General features: G+C 42.0%; 1 protein-coding gene across 3 annotated transcripts in view; it reads left to right on the forward strand.

The window, feature by feature from the left end:
• SETDB2 (SET domain bifurcated histone lysine methyltransferase 2) overlaps nucleotides 1-20,087 on the forward strand; it is a 545,734-nt gene that overhangs the window by 378,041 nt on the left and 147,606 nt on the right. For all 3 annotated transcript variants that reach the window (XM_078657342.1, XM_078657343.1, XM_078657344.1), the window contains one exon: nucleotides 393-492. In XM_078657342.1, the coding sequence (XP_078513468.1) occupies nucleotides 393-492 (100 nt within the window). The remainder of the gene's footprint in view (nucleotides 1-392; nucleotides 493-20,087) is intronic.

Raw genomic sequence — 20,087 nt, forward strand, 5'->3', positions numbered from 1 at the left:
CACTACCACAACTGCTATATATTTTGCACAATACTCCCTTTCCAATTCCAGAAGCCTTTTTTCAAAAGGTAAATGCTGAACTGCGGTCCCTGTTGTGCCCTCATGTAATGTTGACGGAGCCCTGTGAAATAAGTTTTTAAAAAACTTACTTTACAGGCATGTTGCAGAACTCTGATGGTCAGACTTATGAAATAAAAATAGATGCACCATGAGTGTGGTACTATCACTTCTGTTGACCCTGACCAGAGCTTGTTCTTGCACTTTTCATTGGTTCTAGTCGGTTTATGAATCTTTATGCCCGATGGTGGTGCATATGCGTGTGATTGAAGATGTTGTGAATTTATATGATAAACTTACATAGTTAGTCCTTTTCTGTGTATTGTATGTTTCAGAGAGCAGCCGCATCAAAGAATGTTATTAGCTCAGAAGAGGAAAGTTATCCAATCAAGCATTCAAAAGCTAAACTAACCAAAGTGGCAGCTAAAGACAAATGTAGGTGGGCATAACATTTTGTATACATACATGTTGAAATACCATTGCCTTTCTCTATTGTCATCTTTCATTTTGTTTTTTTCTACTCAGTATTGGTAATGTTAACAATTAATTAGAAAATCCTCAGTACTATAGACACACTATTTTGGACAGCATAATTACTGCTTCTCATGATTCGTGAATTTGTACGTCATTTATCTGTTCCTTTACACTCTGCCAGTCTCAGTGAAGTGTCTTGCATTGTTGTCTTAAGTTTTGACCTCGTCCACTTCAGGAGACGGCCTCTTCCACTTTATTTTTGCTGCAGAGAATTATTTGACATTTTTTAAACACATTTTCTCAACTTTTCTTCTTTGACAGAATTCAGGGCGTACAATGATGTGGCCCTAATGCAATGTAAGGGACTGCATTGGTATGCACTCACCACTATGTTCATACGCTATGGGTATTGGGTTCTACTGGGATGATGGGATGCTGACCCAATATGGGTTAGCGTCTAACCAATGGGGAATAAGAACTGGAGTCAGTGTTAACAAACCAATTGCTATGTTTTTTCTCCTTTCCCGGACTTTTTAGCCTGATTCCCAAAACTTTCCCACAAAAGTGCTCTTTTTTGGCAAGTTTCTTCGTAGAATGTTTTGGGATGATCTTTCAAGCGGTGTTGAGGAAAGGGGGGGAGGGTACCAAAACTCAAATTACCCATGCATTTTCCTTAGACTTATTTTGGAATGCAAATGGCATAAATTGCTAAACTAAATTACACCAGATTTGGCAGGAAGCTACATCTTGGTCCAGAAAGCGTGCTTTTGGTGATTTGTTGTAAATCCGTTGAGTGGTTTTAAAGAAATTAAGGATCAAATATATTTGTATATCTGGACGGTTGGATTTGAGGGACTCTCGCGAGAGACCCTCAAACCCAATTTTGAGAAATAGTGTTTTCTGATTGGCCTAAGGAGCTTGGCCAATTCGCTCTCGCAGGAGCGAGTGCTCTGATTGACTGCCTGCAACATGAGATAAAATGTTCCATGCAGCCATTACAGTACCTGGGGACTGGGTCCCCTGCCCTGAGAATCTTTTGTTTTTTTAAAGATATAAAGGGGGAAGGATAGGGATACCTAGCTCTCATGGATGGCTCCCAGAGGGCCTCTACCCCACCTTGATGACAAAAAAAAGATATGTTTTCAAAAAAGGTTGCCGTGTACAACAAAGAGGAGGGTGGAACACGACCCTGCTCCTTTGATGCCCCGGGGACCCCATTCTCCAAGGGAAACTTTTTATAATTGGGGATGGAGGGCAAAGTCCCCCTCCCTGGGCAGATCATGGCCCAGGGACCCCATCCCTGGGTCCCAGCACCATTTGAAAGGGGAGGAGAAGAGTATGCATTCCCCTTCCCCGAGCCTCACTGAGGCCCTGGGGACCAAGATTTGAAATGCCTTTCTCTCACAACAGGAAATAGAAGTATCAGAATGTAATTTCTTCACTCTATTTGACATTTCTACACAGTCTGCCTCACTCTCAAGGTATATCATGAATGTTGATTCCCCTGGAACCTTTATGAGGTCTTAGACTATTGGGTTTAAATGAAAAGCTTTACTGAATTTTCACAGGTATTTTTTTATTTTATTTTTTAGTAATGACCCATTCGTTTTTATAGCAATAATGCGAGAATTCAATAAAGTCTTCAGGATTATCTACTCCAGAATAATCCCATACTTTGTTGTCCAAAGTGCTATTTTAGCCCCTCCCATAAATGCCAGAGGCAGCTGCCTACCAGCATAACCTCCCATCTGTCCAAAGCACCTGTCCTCTGTTCTTTACAACAACACCACATTGGGTGGCCAATCGTTCACTGTAGTTTGCCAGGTCTATACATACATTTACCTGCGGTAGTTGGCCCATTAGTAGTGTTACTCCGTGCAACTTATCCAACCTGTCAAACAAGAAAGTATTAATGAATTTGCAATAGACCAGTCTATGGGGAGTGTTTGTATTTACAAAAAACAACAGTGAATAGAGGGTCTGAGGGGAAAAAGAGATTAAAGACCTATATGCACCCTACCCCTAATCTAACTAGTAAGAAACACAAAGGGGTGCTATCTGTCTATATTGGCTAGAAAGGGTCTGTTTTCTATTGGAAGAGTGTATGTATGAACTATAAGTGTGGAAAAGGGGGAAGAACAAGAAATAGGAAAAGTAAACCCATCAGCCCACCCATTGGCGGAGCATCCTCATCTGGGATTTTAGAATACAAACTGGTATCCACTAGGTACCTCACCGTGGGAGAGTGTGAGGGAACTCTAGAATTGGATCCACCAGTGATGGAAAGCCAGACAGCAGTGTATCATGAGCTGTGGGAGATGAAAAAGTTGCAGTGCTCAAAGAAAGTGTGTGCTAAATAGAAAGTGGTGATTTAAAATTGACTAGCATGGTGCCTAATGACTAATTTTATTCTGGCGGTCACCATGTTGACAAGGTTAAAAGCAGAGTGTGGATGGATGAAACCAAATATTACCATCCAAAGATGAGTTAGTTGGTCGACATGTTTCAGCCTAAAAGGCTTTCTTCAGGACCTGTTGTAACACTACTGCAACTGTGAAAAATAATAAAAAGTACCAAGTATATCCCATGCAAAAGCAATAAACCTACCATACGTGTGTATACTTTGTGGTAGGAAATGAAGTCATGGTGTGTAAAAAATTAATCCGCTCCTAAAACACAAAAAATAGTAAAGACAGACACATATATCAATTGTGTAGATATGAAAACAACATATATGTAATGAGACATATAGCAGCCACAGAGTCATTGCTCAGTTAATGTTCATTATGTAATCACTCACCCAAAATTTACTTGGGGTGGCCTCACCTCGCCAGGTCCTGAAGAAACTGGAGTTTGTGAGGCTTGCCATTGACTAGATTATTACTAGATTATTACTCATTCTTAGCAATGAGTGAGAAATGGTGAATAGACTCATGCCTGTAAAATATTGGACTTCTCTTACTCCAAAGTGATGGACTTTTATTTTGAAATGCAGAACTTTGAAGTATCCACAAGGCCACATCCAGCGCTATATAAAGTGTCCATATTTATATATAAATAATTAAATAAATTACAATTCAAGGAACTTGAAATCTATTCATGAAGCAAACACAATCAAATAATCAATAATGTCAACGTTATAGAAGGCAGAGAGATAATAGTAAAGTGTGGTGTGTGAATTAGTGCATGTTAAGATTTCTGACAGATGTTTCTTCCTGCAGATTCCTTGCCATATAAATATCCTCCATGCACTAGGCTGGATGCTGAAAACCTTACCCCAGCAGTAGCTTTCTAATGTTGGCAGATGATAAACAGTTTGTCAAGCTGTGGCTCGGCCCACACATCGGGCTAAATATTGTGTCGTATGATGTGCTGGTGTCAGTTCCTGTTTCCCACTCCTAACTGACGCAGGTCCAGAGTTCTTCTGAGTCTACCCAAAAAATGTCTTATCGGTCTCAAACGTGACCAGGTTGTCACCCTCTAATGTCTCATGGCTCAATTCTTATTGGCAGTGTTGAAATGATATGTTTTCACTCATCCCATGACAGCTGCATGTGGTGTCTCGGGCCCAACCATGACCTCTTGGCCTGAAACGTCTCCACTTCCATGTACTCAAAGGCCATCCGGGAGTGAGAGGCCAAGTTGTTCTTGGTGATGGCCCCTAAGGACACCCCAAAACCGTCTCCTTGACAGGGAACTACACACCAAGGGGTCCTCCTGTAATAACCCAAAAATGCCACAAGTAGGAATTGTCCTCTTCTTCCTTGAGGATATGGCCCTGCTCTTGAGAACACTTAGAGACTCAGCAGTGCAGTTCCTCGAAGCCCATTTCTGCCTTAAAATCTTGAGTGCCAAATCCAGTTTACAAAAACATAAAATCTCATTTTATGGCTCCATCTACCAACCCTCCACATATTGAGAGTTTTCTGCATGAGATAATGGATCAGTGGCCTCACTTGAAGAACTAGTATGTGCAGAGAAGAAGAAAGCATCCATTAGTAACAAAAGAACAAAGTATTAACACAGGATCAAGACTATTGGTTTGTCTTTTACAAGTAAAAATAGGGGCCTGTTTTCTAGTTTGGTAGACGGGACTCGAATGTGATAGATATCCTGTCCACCCTGTTACAAATGCTATAATTTTAATAAGGCAGCCAGGATATCCATCACATTTGTAATGGAGTTACCCATCCGCTAAACCCTGAAGCTAGCCTAATATTGAAAACCCTCTAGGTCAATCTACAAATGTGAGACCAATACTGTTGGTTTGATGATTTTGTTTGCTCCAAACGGTATGCCATCTGGCTGTTCCCCCATAGACTGTTGCGACAAAGCCTTCAAGGGCCAGACCAGTTTGCCTTCGGAAATGATAATGGCACCGTTTCCCACACCACCCTTTGAGCCTCTGAGCTCCTCCTAAAAAGTTGATCCTCCTTCCGTGACTAGCCCTAGGCAGAGTGTCATTCTAGAGCCAGGAAATTTGCTTCAATTGAGAAGGTCTTCAACTCTAAATCTGATGAATACACATGCAGATTTTAAGAGTACATGAAGGAAGATGATTTGGACAATGACACCCTCCGTATCACTTGGTTCTTGGACTTTACCTAGACCTTCAAAATGCTCTTAATCTTGACAGAAGGTGATATTTCCTCCCCTTCTGACCCTCCTTTGGAGGCAGTATGTTCAGTTATGTGCATAGTATTTGAATTAGTGGAGGCGCTTGTATTGAATTAGCGACTTCAAAACCAAAATTGAACATCATGCCTGAAATCCTGGAGCCATCTTCAGTGTGCCCTGATATTCTTAAGCCTTTTAATCCAGATGCTGTTCAAACTCATATTGGCTTCTTCAGAGAAAGCCTTTTTGGGACCGACAGTTCAGATCGATTGTATCGAAAAGGAATACCCCAGCACTCCACTTAAAGTATAAACAAAGTAAGTAGTATCCACCCAATAAGTAAATGTCTGTAGAGCAAGAGATTTTCTTGAGTAAGGAGGAAGCTTAGTACCAGTATTTTCAGTTAGTCTTCTTTCTGAGGTCTTTTTATAAAATTTTCAATACATTGATGAACAGGATACTTCCATCTAGTTCTCAAAACACTGATGACAGCCTAATGATGAACAGGTTACATCTATCCAGTTTCCAATACTTTGGTAACAGCCGACACGTGTTTCGTCACAGGGTGACTTTTTCAAGGCTGTATACTGTAATAAACATATATTGAGGAACATATAAATCTTGATCAAAGACATTGACTGTAAAGTATAGGATGAGTCCCCATTGGCGCATAGTCATTAATTGTAGTACTTTAAAAAGTTAGCCTCACATAGATACAACTGTGAAAGTGTCCGTAAAGAACGTCAAAAGAAAGCCATAGCAAGAAGAAGCCAAACCCAAGATCGTGAATCATAGGCGTGTCACATGCATAGTACAGAATCGTGCAGTGAAGAGAGCCTTTACATATATTACTCCAGATTAAAGTCTAGAGAATAGTGAAGAAACGTTCCACCATCTGATAGAATAGAACACGAAATAGTATAATATTGTCATCCCCCCAAAAAGTTCAAAGGTTGTCAGTTGCGAAACATAGATAAGAATATTCAATTTCAGGAGGCAATTCATGTAGCAGCCTCACATTAAAAGTCATGGCTGATTTATAAAAAACAAAGAAAAAAGCAAATCTAGTAAGTAAAGTACAGAGTCACTGTAACCAAAAACCCCATGAGGTCTTGAAAAAACTCAAGAAAGACACTTACATACCAGAACCCAAATCGTCCACTTAAGGCAAGAGAAATGGTATTCTGTTTTGCAGAATGTGTACTCCGATCCAAGTCAAAAGAAAAAAGGGCTCCAAGTAGGCTAAACAAAAAGGTAAACAAAGGAAAATATGATGAAAATAACTGTGCCCCATAACACACATTGAGTCTATAATATGAGTTGTTGGGCTACATATGTAACGAGGTACTTATAGTGTTGCCAAGTGTACATGACTAGCAGTAAATCATATTTTACTCAAACTGGGCAACACCAGTTTATACAAATGTCATATACAATTGGACAAGAACTTCATTCATGGATAAAGAATATAATCAAAACTTAGTGTGGATATATCACAAATGTTCAGGACCTAGACGTGTCCTTTTTTTTTGCAAAAACGGTTTTTATTGGCAATCAGGTGGAAAGATACATTACAGGATAAAGCAAGTCAGGCATCAGGTAACGATGCGATAAAACGGCACAGCTCCAACAAGACATCTTTTATGATGAACAGTCCCCAACTAATCCCCCCCTCTCCCATATTCCCCCCCCCCGTAGCCAGTGTGTCGTGCTCTCCCCTTCCAGTCGATGACGTGTTAACAGCACTCGTCCTGAATAAGGCCCACAGTGGAGGGTAAGAGGCCCCCCTCAACGGAGAGTCCCGCCCCCCAGATCAGTCAGCAGTGAGTGTAATTAGTGTGTGCACCTTGGGGAGTGTAGAGAATCCCAAGTTCGGTGCCCTCACCTCGGGGTCCCCCCCTCATCCTCGCTCTGGTCGCCATCCGGCAATTGGAGCACTACCACCAGGGCCTCCCACGCCCTGGCCACCTCCAGCGCATTGTCATTGTCAAGACTCCTAGCCTGTCGCAGCCGCAATGTACTCTCCGCTTTCGCCCAGCGCTCTAGTGTGGTCTTCCAGCGCAGGTAGCTGGGGCCTTGAATTGACTTCCAATGCATGGAGATCTCCCGCTTAGCCAGTATTAAACCCAGGTCGCAAAATTTGCTGGTAACTCGGTTGCGTGGGGTGTGAGGGAACCACAACAAAAGGCATACGCCCATGTCAAGATCGATCTGCCGGTCCGTGACAGCATTCAGGCAAGACATTACCGCCTCCCAGTAATCCGCTAGCTTGGTGCAAGTCCAGAACATGTGGGCGAAGTCCGCATCCGCGGTCCCACATCTGGGGCAAAGCGAGGAAGCCCCCTCGAAATACTGCGAGAGCTTCGTCGGTGTCAGGTACGCTCGGTGTAGAGTGAAAACCTAGACGTGTCCTTGTAATCAAAAGAACAAAAACTGAAAGAGAAGCAAGCATCATCGATGCCTTTTCAGCGTATTTAACAAAATAGTAAAAGAGTGAATGTGCCTCTCTAGTTAAGAGAAAGGGTTATGCTACAAGTCAATAGTCATTGTGGTTTGGACTAAAAATGGGTTCAAGAATGATAAGAAACACTGACTTAGGAAGACTGACCTGATTCACGTGTGTAGTACCTCTCTAACCTGTAAAGTGGCCAAAACGATCCCCTAGGGCATTGTCCCTGTTAGGCATGAAAAAGAGAGAAAGGAAAGACGAGCTTCAACGCCGCCTTCCCAGCATGTTCATGGAAACAGTACAGGATAGGTGTACCCCACGTGTTAATCGTACTGTGTACACCATAAGCCAAAAGCTATGTCGGTTGACCCTAAAGAAAAACTCATAAAAGATAGTAAACTTAAACTCAGGAAGACTAACCTGTACTCTGCCTGTCCTTTTCTGGCAAGTGTAGTGGCCGAATCAGTCAGCACACGTCCCGTTTATAAACCTGTCCGATACGAGAAAGCAGTAGAAAGGGGACGCGTGTGTGTGTGTTTGTTTGTTTGTTTTCTCCTAAAATGGCACCCATGTTGTGCTGTTGTCAATGAATAAAATGAAGCATGGAAAATAGTGGAAAGGATAGACCCCAAAACCCCCGTTGGAACATACGTTAACAGGCAAAACATTTTTGCACTTGATTGGTGCTCATAATTACTTGACATTTAAAAAACTGTATTATGATAAGTCAGATCTACATAGTTCGTTAAAGACATCAACCATATGTATTTTATGACAAACTTCAAGACCCTGAGTGAAGCTCGTTTGTTGACTGACATCATATTATACTTCTTCAAGAAACATGGGCATTTAACTTAACATACCGACCTGGTTTTCGAACCTTCAGCTAAAGTGCAATCCTCTCCCTGGCTGGTCGACCCTCAGGTGGGCTGCTAATTTGGTTACATCTGGATTTGTTCCCCATTATTCGATCAGTTCCATCCAACTCTATGGACTTACTAGCCCATGAAATCAAAATCTCGACCCAAACAGGCCCAAGATATATAGACATGGTGAATATCTATAGTAGGACAGTTCTCCCAAACGTCCAATCCTTAACAGTGGATAGGTTAGATGCCTTGATGAGGCAGTTCAATCGGAAAGCCCTAATGATTGTAGCGGGCGACATTAACACTTGAATACCATCAAGTGCTGGGTGTAATCCCCCATAAACTAACAATGTGATAGCTATAAGAACACCCATGACTCCCTCATTCGACCTTTAGAAAAGGATAAAAACTAAAGTGGGCACCCAAATTGTGGACCTAATATTAAGATCATGGCATGAGAGTTGCCAATGGGAATACAAAATCTGATTGCCCTCCTCGTCCTACCTTTAACCGCATGCGCGCTGCGGCGATTTTCAGCTACGCTGCTTTTTCTAAAAAGCCGCGTTAGATGACGAGCTCAGCTCGTCATCAGCGTGCGAGCGGCGCAACTGATGACGAGCTGAGCTCGTCATCAGCGCCGAAGGGGTTAAAAGAGGCTGGAGCACTTTACGAATAGACTATTTACTAGTACTATATACTACTGGACAGCGAGCTATGGCCAGACCTATACCATATGAAGGGGGTCCCAGACCAGATAGTGATCACCAGCCACTAAGCGTAACCTTCTCTACGATTGCGTTTACCAATGTAAAATTAGAACCTGTAGTGTCCATGTCCCCAATTGTCCCCACAAGCAAAGAATATTAGATGGGCAGTCATGGTGACTGTGATACCAAGAGCATGACATGGTTATTTATTTGTATTTATTTATTTAAGTGATTAGTAGAGCGCGTAGCTACCCAAGGGCTTCCCAGCGCTAAGAGACCAATGCTAAACAAAGGCTAGAGGTAGGTTAGTGGTACTGATTGAACAGCCATGTTTTGATCGACTTCTGGAATGCTGCTTCCTTTGTCAGGAGTTGAGATTCGTGTGGCAAAGAGTTCCACAATGTGGGTACCAGGTGAGTGAAGGATCGGCCTCCCCACCTGGCTCTCCTGATTCTTGCAGTTTTTATCAGTCGTTCGAATCCGGATCTCAGGCTCCTGTTTGGGACGTAGAGGGTCAACAGGTTTCTGACTTTACTTGGACCCATGTTGTGTAGAGCTCTGTGGGTCATGCAGAGTGCCTTTTCGTGCACAAACTCTCTCAGGTAGACCTCACAAATTTAGGCAGTATCAACTTTGTCTCTATCCATTGTGAACTTGTGGGCATACTAAGATCATGCTTTGTGATGTAGCAGACAAGAGGTGCTTTCCAGAGGAATACCCCCTCCTGGTATATAAAATCCTGCAGTTTGGAAAAATCCCTACTGCTAAGAGCTATCAAGGTGGGCCTAAGACCGACATTTCAGAGGTCAGAAATAGGTATAAAACCACGTAATGTAAACCCAAACGGGAGTGAGAGGAGGATCAGTGGTTGATAATGGCCGAAGCACTAGAAAAGGGAGACCATAAGACTTTTTGGAAATTGATATCTGTTAATTCTTCTAGTGCCAATCATTTAGAATTGGCTATAAAACCTGCAACATGGGTCTCACACTTCAGTGGTCTGTATAAGGGCAATCGGGAACATAACAACCTAGCAATTACCCCCATTGGGGCTAATAGTACCGATATGGGAAATGTAATCACCGCAGAGAGCAGTGGACTTGCTACGTCAAAAGGTCATCTCTATTTACCTTAGCTGAAACTCATCTAGCAGTATAACAAGTAAAAAAAGAAAAGGCGACGGGGATGGATGGTATACTGGGTGATCGCTTCTTGCCCCAACCAGGCATCTGGGTACCATACCTGAATGCTGCATTTAACAGCATCCTAAAAAATAATCCTATTCCCCCTTCATGACCTGGAGCGCCTATTATACCCATCTATAACAAGCATTTACAATGCAACGGTTTCGCCTTTGCAAAAGCTAGAGCTATTTGCATTGTAAATGACAACATTTTTATTCATGTGTTGGTTTGGAAAACAGATAAATAAATGGCATTGTCATTTACAATGCCAATAGCTTAATCTCTCGCAAATGCCACACACACACACCCACATAGAGCCCCCACACACAGAGCCCCCCCCACACACACAGAGCCCCCCACACACACCCACAGAGCCCCCCACACACACCCACACAGAGCCCCCCCACACAGAGCCCCCCCTCACACACCCACACAGAGCCCCCCCCACACAGAGCCCCCCCACACGCTGCGCTGGGGCAAGCAAGGGAGACAACTCTCGGATGCAAGTATCTTCAGAGAATCAGAGATACTAATAATGAAACGTTTTCACTCTAAACAGCATTTACACAAGTTTAGGAAACGTACAGCTGTGGGGCACTGTTGAAAAGGCAAAATATATACAGAAGTATAGGTATTGGCCTATAAAGTAAACCACCAAGCACATGACAAAAAATGTCAAACGCCTCAAAACACAATATATATATATATATATATATATATATATATATATATATATATATATATATATATATATACACATACACACACACATCTGGTGCACCAACTGAGCAAGTGAAATATTAACTTGTTTAAAACTAATGCGTGCAGAAACTCCGTCGAGGTTTAGTAAAAACGCTGGGATGCATAAAGCAAAGCTGGTAAATGAAAAAAATATTTTGAAAAAAAGGCTGTATGAGAGTAATCTATAACGCTGTCCAATAGTGAGGAACTTGGCAAAATGCCTTTGCCAGATAATGAAAACATTACTCACGAACGCTGCCAGCCTGTTTTCATTGAATCTTAGCCCCCATAAACATGCATCAGAACATTTTAGAACCAAGGATGCTCTTGGGCTCAGACAAACGCAAGCACTGGATGTGTCACAGCCTATCCATAGACGCTGCTGGATACGGTGATGGCATAGGACGAATCCTTATGGGTGATACGAGCTCTTGCGAGGAGATAAATCAAGGCGACCAACACTAGTCAAGAAATAAAGTGAGGCAAGGGTTCCAGTAGGTGCGAGTCCACAAATGGCTCGCGCAAAATCAGTTAATGCATACAATTACCAAAATTCTGAAGAAAAAAAAACACACACAAACATAAATAAGTGAGACAGGCACATTCTGTTCACAAAGTAGAAAATGTTAGACGCTTCCAAAAGATAGCATCAGGACTGACCACTCGAAGCAACATCTCGTACCTAAACTACAGGTGCAATTTCCTTCAGGATCCATCATAACCTTTTTACCCTGTTATTCATATAACAAGGGTTAATTCCTACTGTTCTGGCATCTGTAATGAAAAGTAAGCACACAAATCTATTTTTTTCTTAATCCGTTCGCTTTTTCGGGTTAACAATCTAGACACAAAGTTGCGCTTGTGATGTTGGGCAATATTTTAGTCTAGTTCATACTAGCCTAATCCGACTTATTCAGCCCTGCTGTTTGTCAAATAAGCACACTACCATTGCACTAAAAGTTTTACTTTTAAGTTTGCTAGCACCATTCAACAGTTGCATTAACACTAACACGGTTCAAGTTTGATCGTATGAGCTTCTGGAAAAGTATATTCGCGGAAAAACAACATCACAGCCACCTGGGTACTAAAGGGACAATATTTTAACATTGTGTGAACGAAATTCCATGGTTCAACCAGTACCAATTTAATGCTATTCTCTAACACGAGCAAACGATGCTACTTTTCCTTTCTTACTCACGGTAATGCCGGCGGAAATATACTGGTGTGGGTCGAGCACACATGAAAGCAACACTTTTACTAATGCCAATTAGTAAAAATGTCTTTCGTCCTTTTTTAAAAAGATAGTTCTTTAGGGTCCTGTACAGTTCAGGCTTCATTGTCGCCATTGTTGCGACGGTGGCAAACTGCGTGAGCACAACAACGCAGACCAACACACTGCCGGTTATTGGAAGAATGTATTGAGCATCGGGCAGGTAGCAGACAATTGAAAGTGATCAGACAGACCACGCAAAGGAGCGGGTGTTATCAATGGTTCAACCTAGGTATACATGATCACCCAACCCACCCTAGGGTTCCATGAAACAATAGATGGCCTTGGAGGCAGGGTACCACACGAGTCCATCCTCCTCACAGGTTTAAAGTGCGATGTGGCTCATCTGTGTACCATTTGATTTGGTAACTGGTTGAAGCAAATTTCTTTCATGACCAAATCTCACTACAGAATACCAGCAGTTGCCATGCAGCATATACAAATTTGCTTGAGTGAGATGAAGTTATAGAAAACTGAAAATAAAGTGCACCCACGCTGTACATTAACATCTGTGTGCTTTCCGCCAACCAAGTATTGCACAGGCAACTAACCACGCCCTCATCACTTGTAACATAAGGGTCTCTCAAATATGCCTCTGAATTCACAATCAGATTTGGGTTTCAGGTTCTCCGCAGCCCTCAGAGCTGCCAGTTTATCAACATCGAGCGTCCAAAATATGTGCAACAACTCAACACGGATGTCACTGTGATCCTAGGGACGCTACCTCCGTGAATGTTTTAGATCGTTTGAATGTGAGATCTCTGTAGAGGCGTTAAAACTGGACAACACTTGTGACAACGCGTAAACAGCCCGAGTTTTTAGCCATTGTTGGCGACATAAATCTTAATCTCCACAAACCCCTTGCGATTTACTGACTGCCAATCTCAATACAGTGCAACACTTCCAAACGCCTTTGAGGCGAATGCAACTGTCACCCCCTACTTACAATAGCGACATCTAGTCCAGAGAACTTTTCCTTAAGTCAGTCCACTGAGGCACCACAACCGCCAGCATATCCGAGCGAGCCACGGTCCCCCCCATCTCCGCTAAATCTGAAACACTGAGTGCCCTTATCAGGCTCCCTTTCTCCATCAATATACCGCTACTTTACGAATTATCTTCTGCATGTCTACTATAACGGCATCCAAACAATATTCCGCAAGAAGTCGCGACCTCCTTCCTTAGTGCCGTACCCACTGTTTCAAACTGTGCCCTCACTAGGCCCATCTCCAAGGGGTCCCAGAGCCCAGCGCCAGCAGTTGTCCTTATGTGCCCTCCCTCCGCCCACTCCTCCAGTTGACTAGCTACACGGCTTACCTTGTCGGAGTCTAGGTCGGGGTCGGCCTGGCACAGGCGGTACAGGAAGGACTTAGGATCCCTGCACAGTGTCTGTCGGGTGGTGAGGAAGTAGGTGCCACCAACGTTGAGGCGCACCCACTTAGAGACGCTGCCAGGGAGCGGCCCCCTGTCCCCCGGTGGAGGCCCGGCGCAGCGCCGGCACACTGACGCCACCGGCCCGTTCATCTCGCAGCTCTTCTCCGCCATTGCTCCTTCTCCAGCCTGCCTGGTCTCAGAACGCACAGGAAGCGCTCGCGCTTGGCCCGCTCATGGTGCGCCGCCATGCTGCAAACTTCTCGTGCACACACCGTGGTCTGACGCCTTCCCTCCCCGGCACCTGAGAGAACACTCCGGTCAGCATAAAAGTTGGTCCACACTCAAAGACACACTACTCGACCCTTAGCATGCGCAACACCATCAAAATAAAAGCGCCCTTACGTTCCCCGATGCCTTCATGATGCCTCGTCCACAGCCAGCGAGGAAAAGGAAGCGCGAGGCCCGACGCGGGAGTCAAGAGGGGGGGGGGGGGCGAACAAAGACACGGACTAGAGCTGATCATTAAAAGTGATGCACAGGAAGTAAAGAATCTGTTCTGGGAGGCAACTTTGCTGCAAACATGGAAAGTATACCAGGATAGTTCCTCCGCCACAAATGTGTACCCAGTCTTGAGCCTTATATGGACTGAATGTATCCGTATCGTTCCAAATGTTTATATGTCCAATTTAGGTGTAGTATATTGCTTCTTAGAACCCACACCGTAAAATGGGATAAGGCACTCTCAAAATACTAATTAGCCCAACATTGTGGAATGAGTAGAGCACTTTATGTTTTTCTGCCACCAATACAGGAATGCGGGTAAGAAATAGCTGATAGCGACACTCAGATCTGTGGGAATGAGACACTGTAGGGACACTGTAGGGAAGCAGTATGGCTTCTCAAGAGAGACACTAGGGAACTACTAGCCTTAGTAGTCTTGTGCAACTTGCCCTGTGTCTGGTTTCAAAGAAAGGCAGCTATAGATAACTCTCCATCTATGATAGTTGGCCTGTAGAAAAAGTCCCAGAAGGCCTATTCAGCGTCCTACTTTCTCCCCTCTTTTATACGTCTAATATAGATTTTGGGGATTAAGCCATTTACAAGCCTTGTCTATCTAATTGTTCTACTCCTATATGAATTTTTACTTCTATGATGGATATTTACATAATAGGATAACACAGTTCATCCAGGAAAAAGTATATACTATATATTGTGGTGACAAGAACTGTTTTATTCTATAATTATTCATCCTAACTTATAGCTGATTTTTTACTTATTGTGAAAAGGAAACCTTGTGATGTTTTTAATGATATTGAATTTTATGTGTTATCTGTGTAACGTTTTATGGCGTTCAGCCGAAATAAAAGGTTTGATGATGATAACATTGTACAGGTTGCAAGTTGTTGCCCAGTAAGTAATCAACCATATGTACTTGATAGCAATGTACAGGTTGTGTTACAATTGTGATCACTACCTCACAGCACAGAAAAGTATAGCCGCCTCTTAGTATGGAGAAGAAGAAAAAACAAGAACAGCACAAAACATAACTTAATCATACGATGACAACATAAACAGTTGCTCCCGAGGAATGTAATGCATTAAATGCTCATGGCATGCAATAACTACATAATCACATATTGTGTATTGAAACAAAAGTTTAGACAGCGTGAAAAGAAATGATAAATTGTTAATGTGTTATTCTAGTGGGGACACGTGTATTGATTATTAGTATATTACTGTGATGGAAAAACATGTACTTTTCTGCCAATGTCAAAGCCCCTTTCTACTGCACGTCATCTCAGAATCCATTTGGTTTCCATCAGTCTAAGGGCTAAGACTCTGTCTGTCCCCCTCACCCCCAGGATTGGCCTGTGCTAGTGCTATGCCATGAAGCCTGATATTGGTAATCTCCAATGTGGGGTGAGCTGTGTTTGTGTGGCAAATGGATAGTTACAATTATTGTTCCTTATGGCCCTGATATGTCCTTGGATTCGTTATTTTAAAAGTCTGAGGTGCTTCATATATATATATATGAAAGTCACAAAAATGGGCAGCACAACCGGATACTTTTCAGGAAGCTTTATTGCTTATCACACAACACCCCACCGACGCGTTTCAGCCTCACGGCTTTTCTCACGGTCAGTAAGTCCCTTCTTACTTTTCAGTTATATACTGCCCCAACCTAGCCTTCAGGTGGCATTGTGGGATACGTAGTTTTTACTGATAATTTTTTAAAAACATTATTTAGCACTGGAAAAAGGACAAGTGTGTAACTACAAGTGCTTATTAAGTACAAAGCATAAACTTGTGCATTTAAACTGGCATGCTATGGCAATATAGTGCTCAAAACATTATAAATCAGTAATCAGGGTATAGTACCCAATAGTACTTGATATTATATTCAGTTCAGCGCATTGTTCATTCTACTCCAGATGTATCTGGAGATCTTCCCCAAAATTCATTCCTCTTGGGTGTTTTGTTCGGAACCGGACAATGAGACGAGATTCCATTTGACGGAGCAGTCGAGTTGTATCTCCTCCTCGTTCTGGTTTAGTCAGCATTTTGAGTCCGTAATAGGTCATTGCTCGCCAATCCCCATTTTGACAACTGTTCAAATGTTTCGCAGTAGCATACAGCATATTAGAGTTTTTTACAGCACGGATATGTTCAAGTATCCTTTTCTTGAGCATACAGGTTGTACAACCTATGTATTTCATTCCACATCTGCACTCGATGACATAAACCACATTTTTTGACGTACATGTGATAAATTGCTTGATGGGCACGCTTTTTCCTTCCGGATCCACCACACTTTTCATTCTTTTCCCTATTTTACACGCTTTGCATGACATACAGGGTTTGAAGCCTATATTTTGTTCCGTCCACCATTTGGATTGTTGTTTGGTTTGGAAGAAGCTTTTCACCAATAGGTTTTGTAAGGATGTGTTTTTTTTGTACGTGATGGAAGGATGTTCCCCAGCCATTGTGCCTATGTCTGCATCACTGGTTATCAAATGCCAATATTTCTTCATCTTTTTGGCAGTTATTCCGCTCTCCTTGCTGTATGTTGTTATGAATCTCGGCGGATCTTTATCCTGGGGGGGTTTCGGTTTCTCAATTAAGATTTGTGCCCTACTGAGTTTGTCCACTTTGTTTTTACAATTTTTCAGGACATAATTTTTATATCCTCTTGATTGGAATCTCGTCGTACATTCTTCAATCTTTTTCTCTGCATCTTGTGGGTTAGAGCAGTTTCTTTTCAAACGTACGAATTCTCTGTAAGGAATACTTCTGACTAATGGTTTGGGATGAAAGCTTGTGCCGTGCAGCACACTATTAGTAGCAGTTTTCTTACGGAACAATGTGGTTTCAATTTTACCATTCGAGATGTAGACCTTGGTGTCGAGAAACTCAATTTCTCTCTTGTTTGTGACACAGGTGAATTGTAGACCAATTTCATTTCTGTTTAATCTGGTGAAATATTTTTGAAAAAGTTCATTACTCCCTTTCCAGATTAAAAAAAGGTCATCGATGTACCTGACCCATAGGATTATTCGATCTAAATCCTCCTGATAGTTGTCATTTCAAGCTGTTACTTTTTCCCACCATCCCATGGTGACATTTGCAAAGTTGGGGGAAAATGAAATCCCCATGGCTGTACCACATTCTTGTCTATATAAATCGTTGTTGAAAAGAAACACATTATTTTTCAAACATATCTCTATCATGTTTAAAAGCATTGAAGTATGTTCGAGTTCCTTGACACTCCGTTGTTGTAGGAAATATTTACAGGCTTGTATTCCTACGTCATGTCTGATCGATGTATACAATGACACAACGTCAATTGTCACTAAAAGGTACACATCGTGATTATGGACACCAGTGAATACATCAAAGAGGCTGAGAGACAGCTCAATATCACTGAACATTACAGTAAACTTAACTCAAATCCAATTCCCAAAATGACATCAGATCTAAAAGACTTACTACATGGATACTATATAAAAGGGTTAATTAATGAAGATGAAAAGAAATTCATGACAACGGAGCATCCCATCACGCCATGCATCTACTTTTTACCCAAGGTCCATAAGACATTGATCAATCCACCAGGGAGACCGATTGTCTCTTCCTGCAACTCAATTTATGAGAATGTCTCTAGGTATGTGGACACCTTCCTTGCACCTATCGCACAGAGCATGCCATCATATCTAAAAGATACCGGAGATTTCTTGAGAACATTAATGAATGTAACCTGGGATCCGGAGTACCTTTTAGTGACAATTGACGTTGTGTCATTGTATACATCGATCAGACATGACGTAGGAATACAAGCCTGTAAATATTTCCTACAACAACGGAGTGTCAAGGAACTCGAACATACTTCAATGCTTTTAAACATGATAGAGATATGTTTGAAAAATAATGTGTTTCTTTTCAACAACGATTTATATAGACAAGAATGTGGTACAGCCATGGGGATTTCATTTTCCCCCAACTTTGCAAATGTCACCATGGGATGGTGGGAAAAAGTAACAGCTTGGAATGACAACTATCAGGAGGATTTAGATCGAATAATCCTATGGGTCAGGTACATCGATGACCTTTTTTTAATCTGGAAAGGGAGTGATGAACTTTTTCACAAATATTTCACCAGATTAAACAGAAATGAAATTGGTCTACAATTCACCTGTGTCACAAACAAGAGAGAAATTGAGTTTCTCGACACCAAGGTCTACATCTCGAATGGTAAAATTGAAACCACATTGTTCCGTAAGAAAACTGCTACTAATAGTGTGCTGCACGGCACAAGCTTTCATCCCAAACCATTAGTCAGAAGTATTCCTTACGGAGAATTTGTACGTTTGAAAAGAAACTGCTCTAACCCACAAGATGCAGAGAAAAAGATTGAAGAATGTACGACGAGATTCCAATCAAGAGGATATAAAAATTATGTCCTGAAAAATTGTAAAAACAAAGTGGACAAACTCAGTAGGGCACAAATCTTAATTGAGAAACCGAAACCCCCCCAGGATAAAGATCCGCCGAGATTCATAACAACATACAGCAAGGAGAGCGGAATAATTGCCAAAAAGATGAAGAAATATTGGCATTTGATAACCAGTGATGCAGACATAGGCACAATGGCTGGGGAACATCCTTCCATCACGTACAAAAAAAACACATCCTTACAAAACCTATTGGTGAAAAGCTTCTTCCAAACCAAACAACAATCCAAATGGTGGACGGAACAAAATATAGGCTTCAAACCCTGTATGTCATGCAAAGCGTGTAAAATAGGGAAAACAATGAAAAGTGTGGTGGATCCGGAAGGAAAAAGCGTGCCCATCAAGCAATTTATCACATGTACGTCAAAAAATGTGGTTTATGTCATCGAGTGCAGATGTGGAATGAAATACATAGGTTGTACAACCTGTATGCTCAAGAAAAGGATACTTGAACATATCCGTGCTGTAAAAAACTCTAATATGCTGTATGCTACTGCGAAACATTTGAACAGTTGTCAAAATGGGGATTGGCGAGCAATGACCTATTACGGACTCAAAATGCTGACTAAACCAGAACGAGGAGGAGATACAACTCGACTGCTCCGTCAAATGGAATCTCGTCTCATTGTCCGGTTCCGAACAAAACACCCAAGAGGAATGAATTTTGGGGAAGATCTCCATATACATCTGGAGTAGAATGAACAATGCGCTGAACTGAATATAATATCAAGTACTATTGGGTACTATACCCTGATTACTGATTTATAATGTTTTGAGCACTATATTGCCATAGCATGCCAGTTTAAATGCACAAGTTTATGCTTTGTACTTAATAAGCACTTGTAGTTACACACTTGTCCTTTTTCCAGTGCTAAATAATGTTTTTAAAAAATTATCAGTAAAAACTACGTATCCCACAATGCCACCTGAAGGCTAGGTTGGGGCAGTATATAACTGAAAAGTAAGAAGGGACTTACTGACCGTGAGAAAAGCCGTGAGGCTGAAACGCGTCGGTGGGGTGTTGTGTGATAAGCAATAAAGCTTCCTGAAAAGTATCCGGTTGTGCTGCCCATTTTTGTGACTTTCAGATTAAAATTGGGCTTGGATCCAGCCTTGGGGCTAGCACACACTGTGGAGCGCTCTGAATGCTGAAGGATCGCTTTGCTTGGAATATATATATATATATATAAATAAATATATATATATATATATATATATATATATTCAGTCTCACAGCGCGTGGCAGGATGCCACGCTGATGCACTCCACACCGAGTGAAATTATCACACCAGATCCAATATGCAGTCCAAGGAAAATGTATTACTTCATTGCAGCA

This window comes from Lissotriton helveticus, chromosome 8 (assembly GCF_964261635.1).
Source record: "Lissotriton helveticus chromosome 8, aLisHel1.1, whole genome shotgun sequence".
NCBI classification, from domain to species: Eukaryota; Metazoa; Chordata; class Amphibia; order Caudata; family Salamandridae; genus Lissotriton; species Lissotriton helveticus.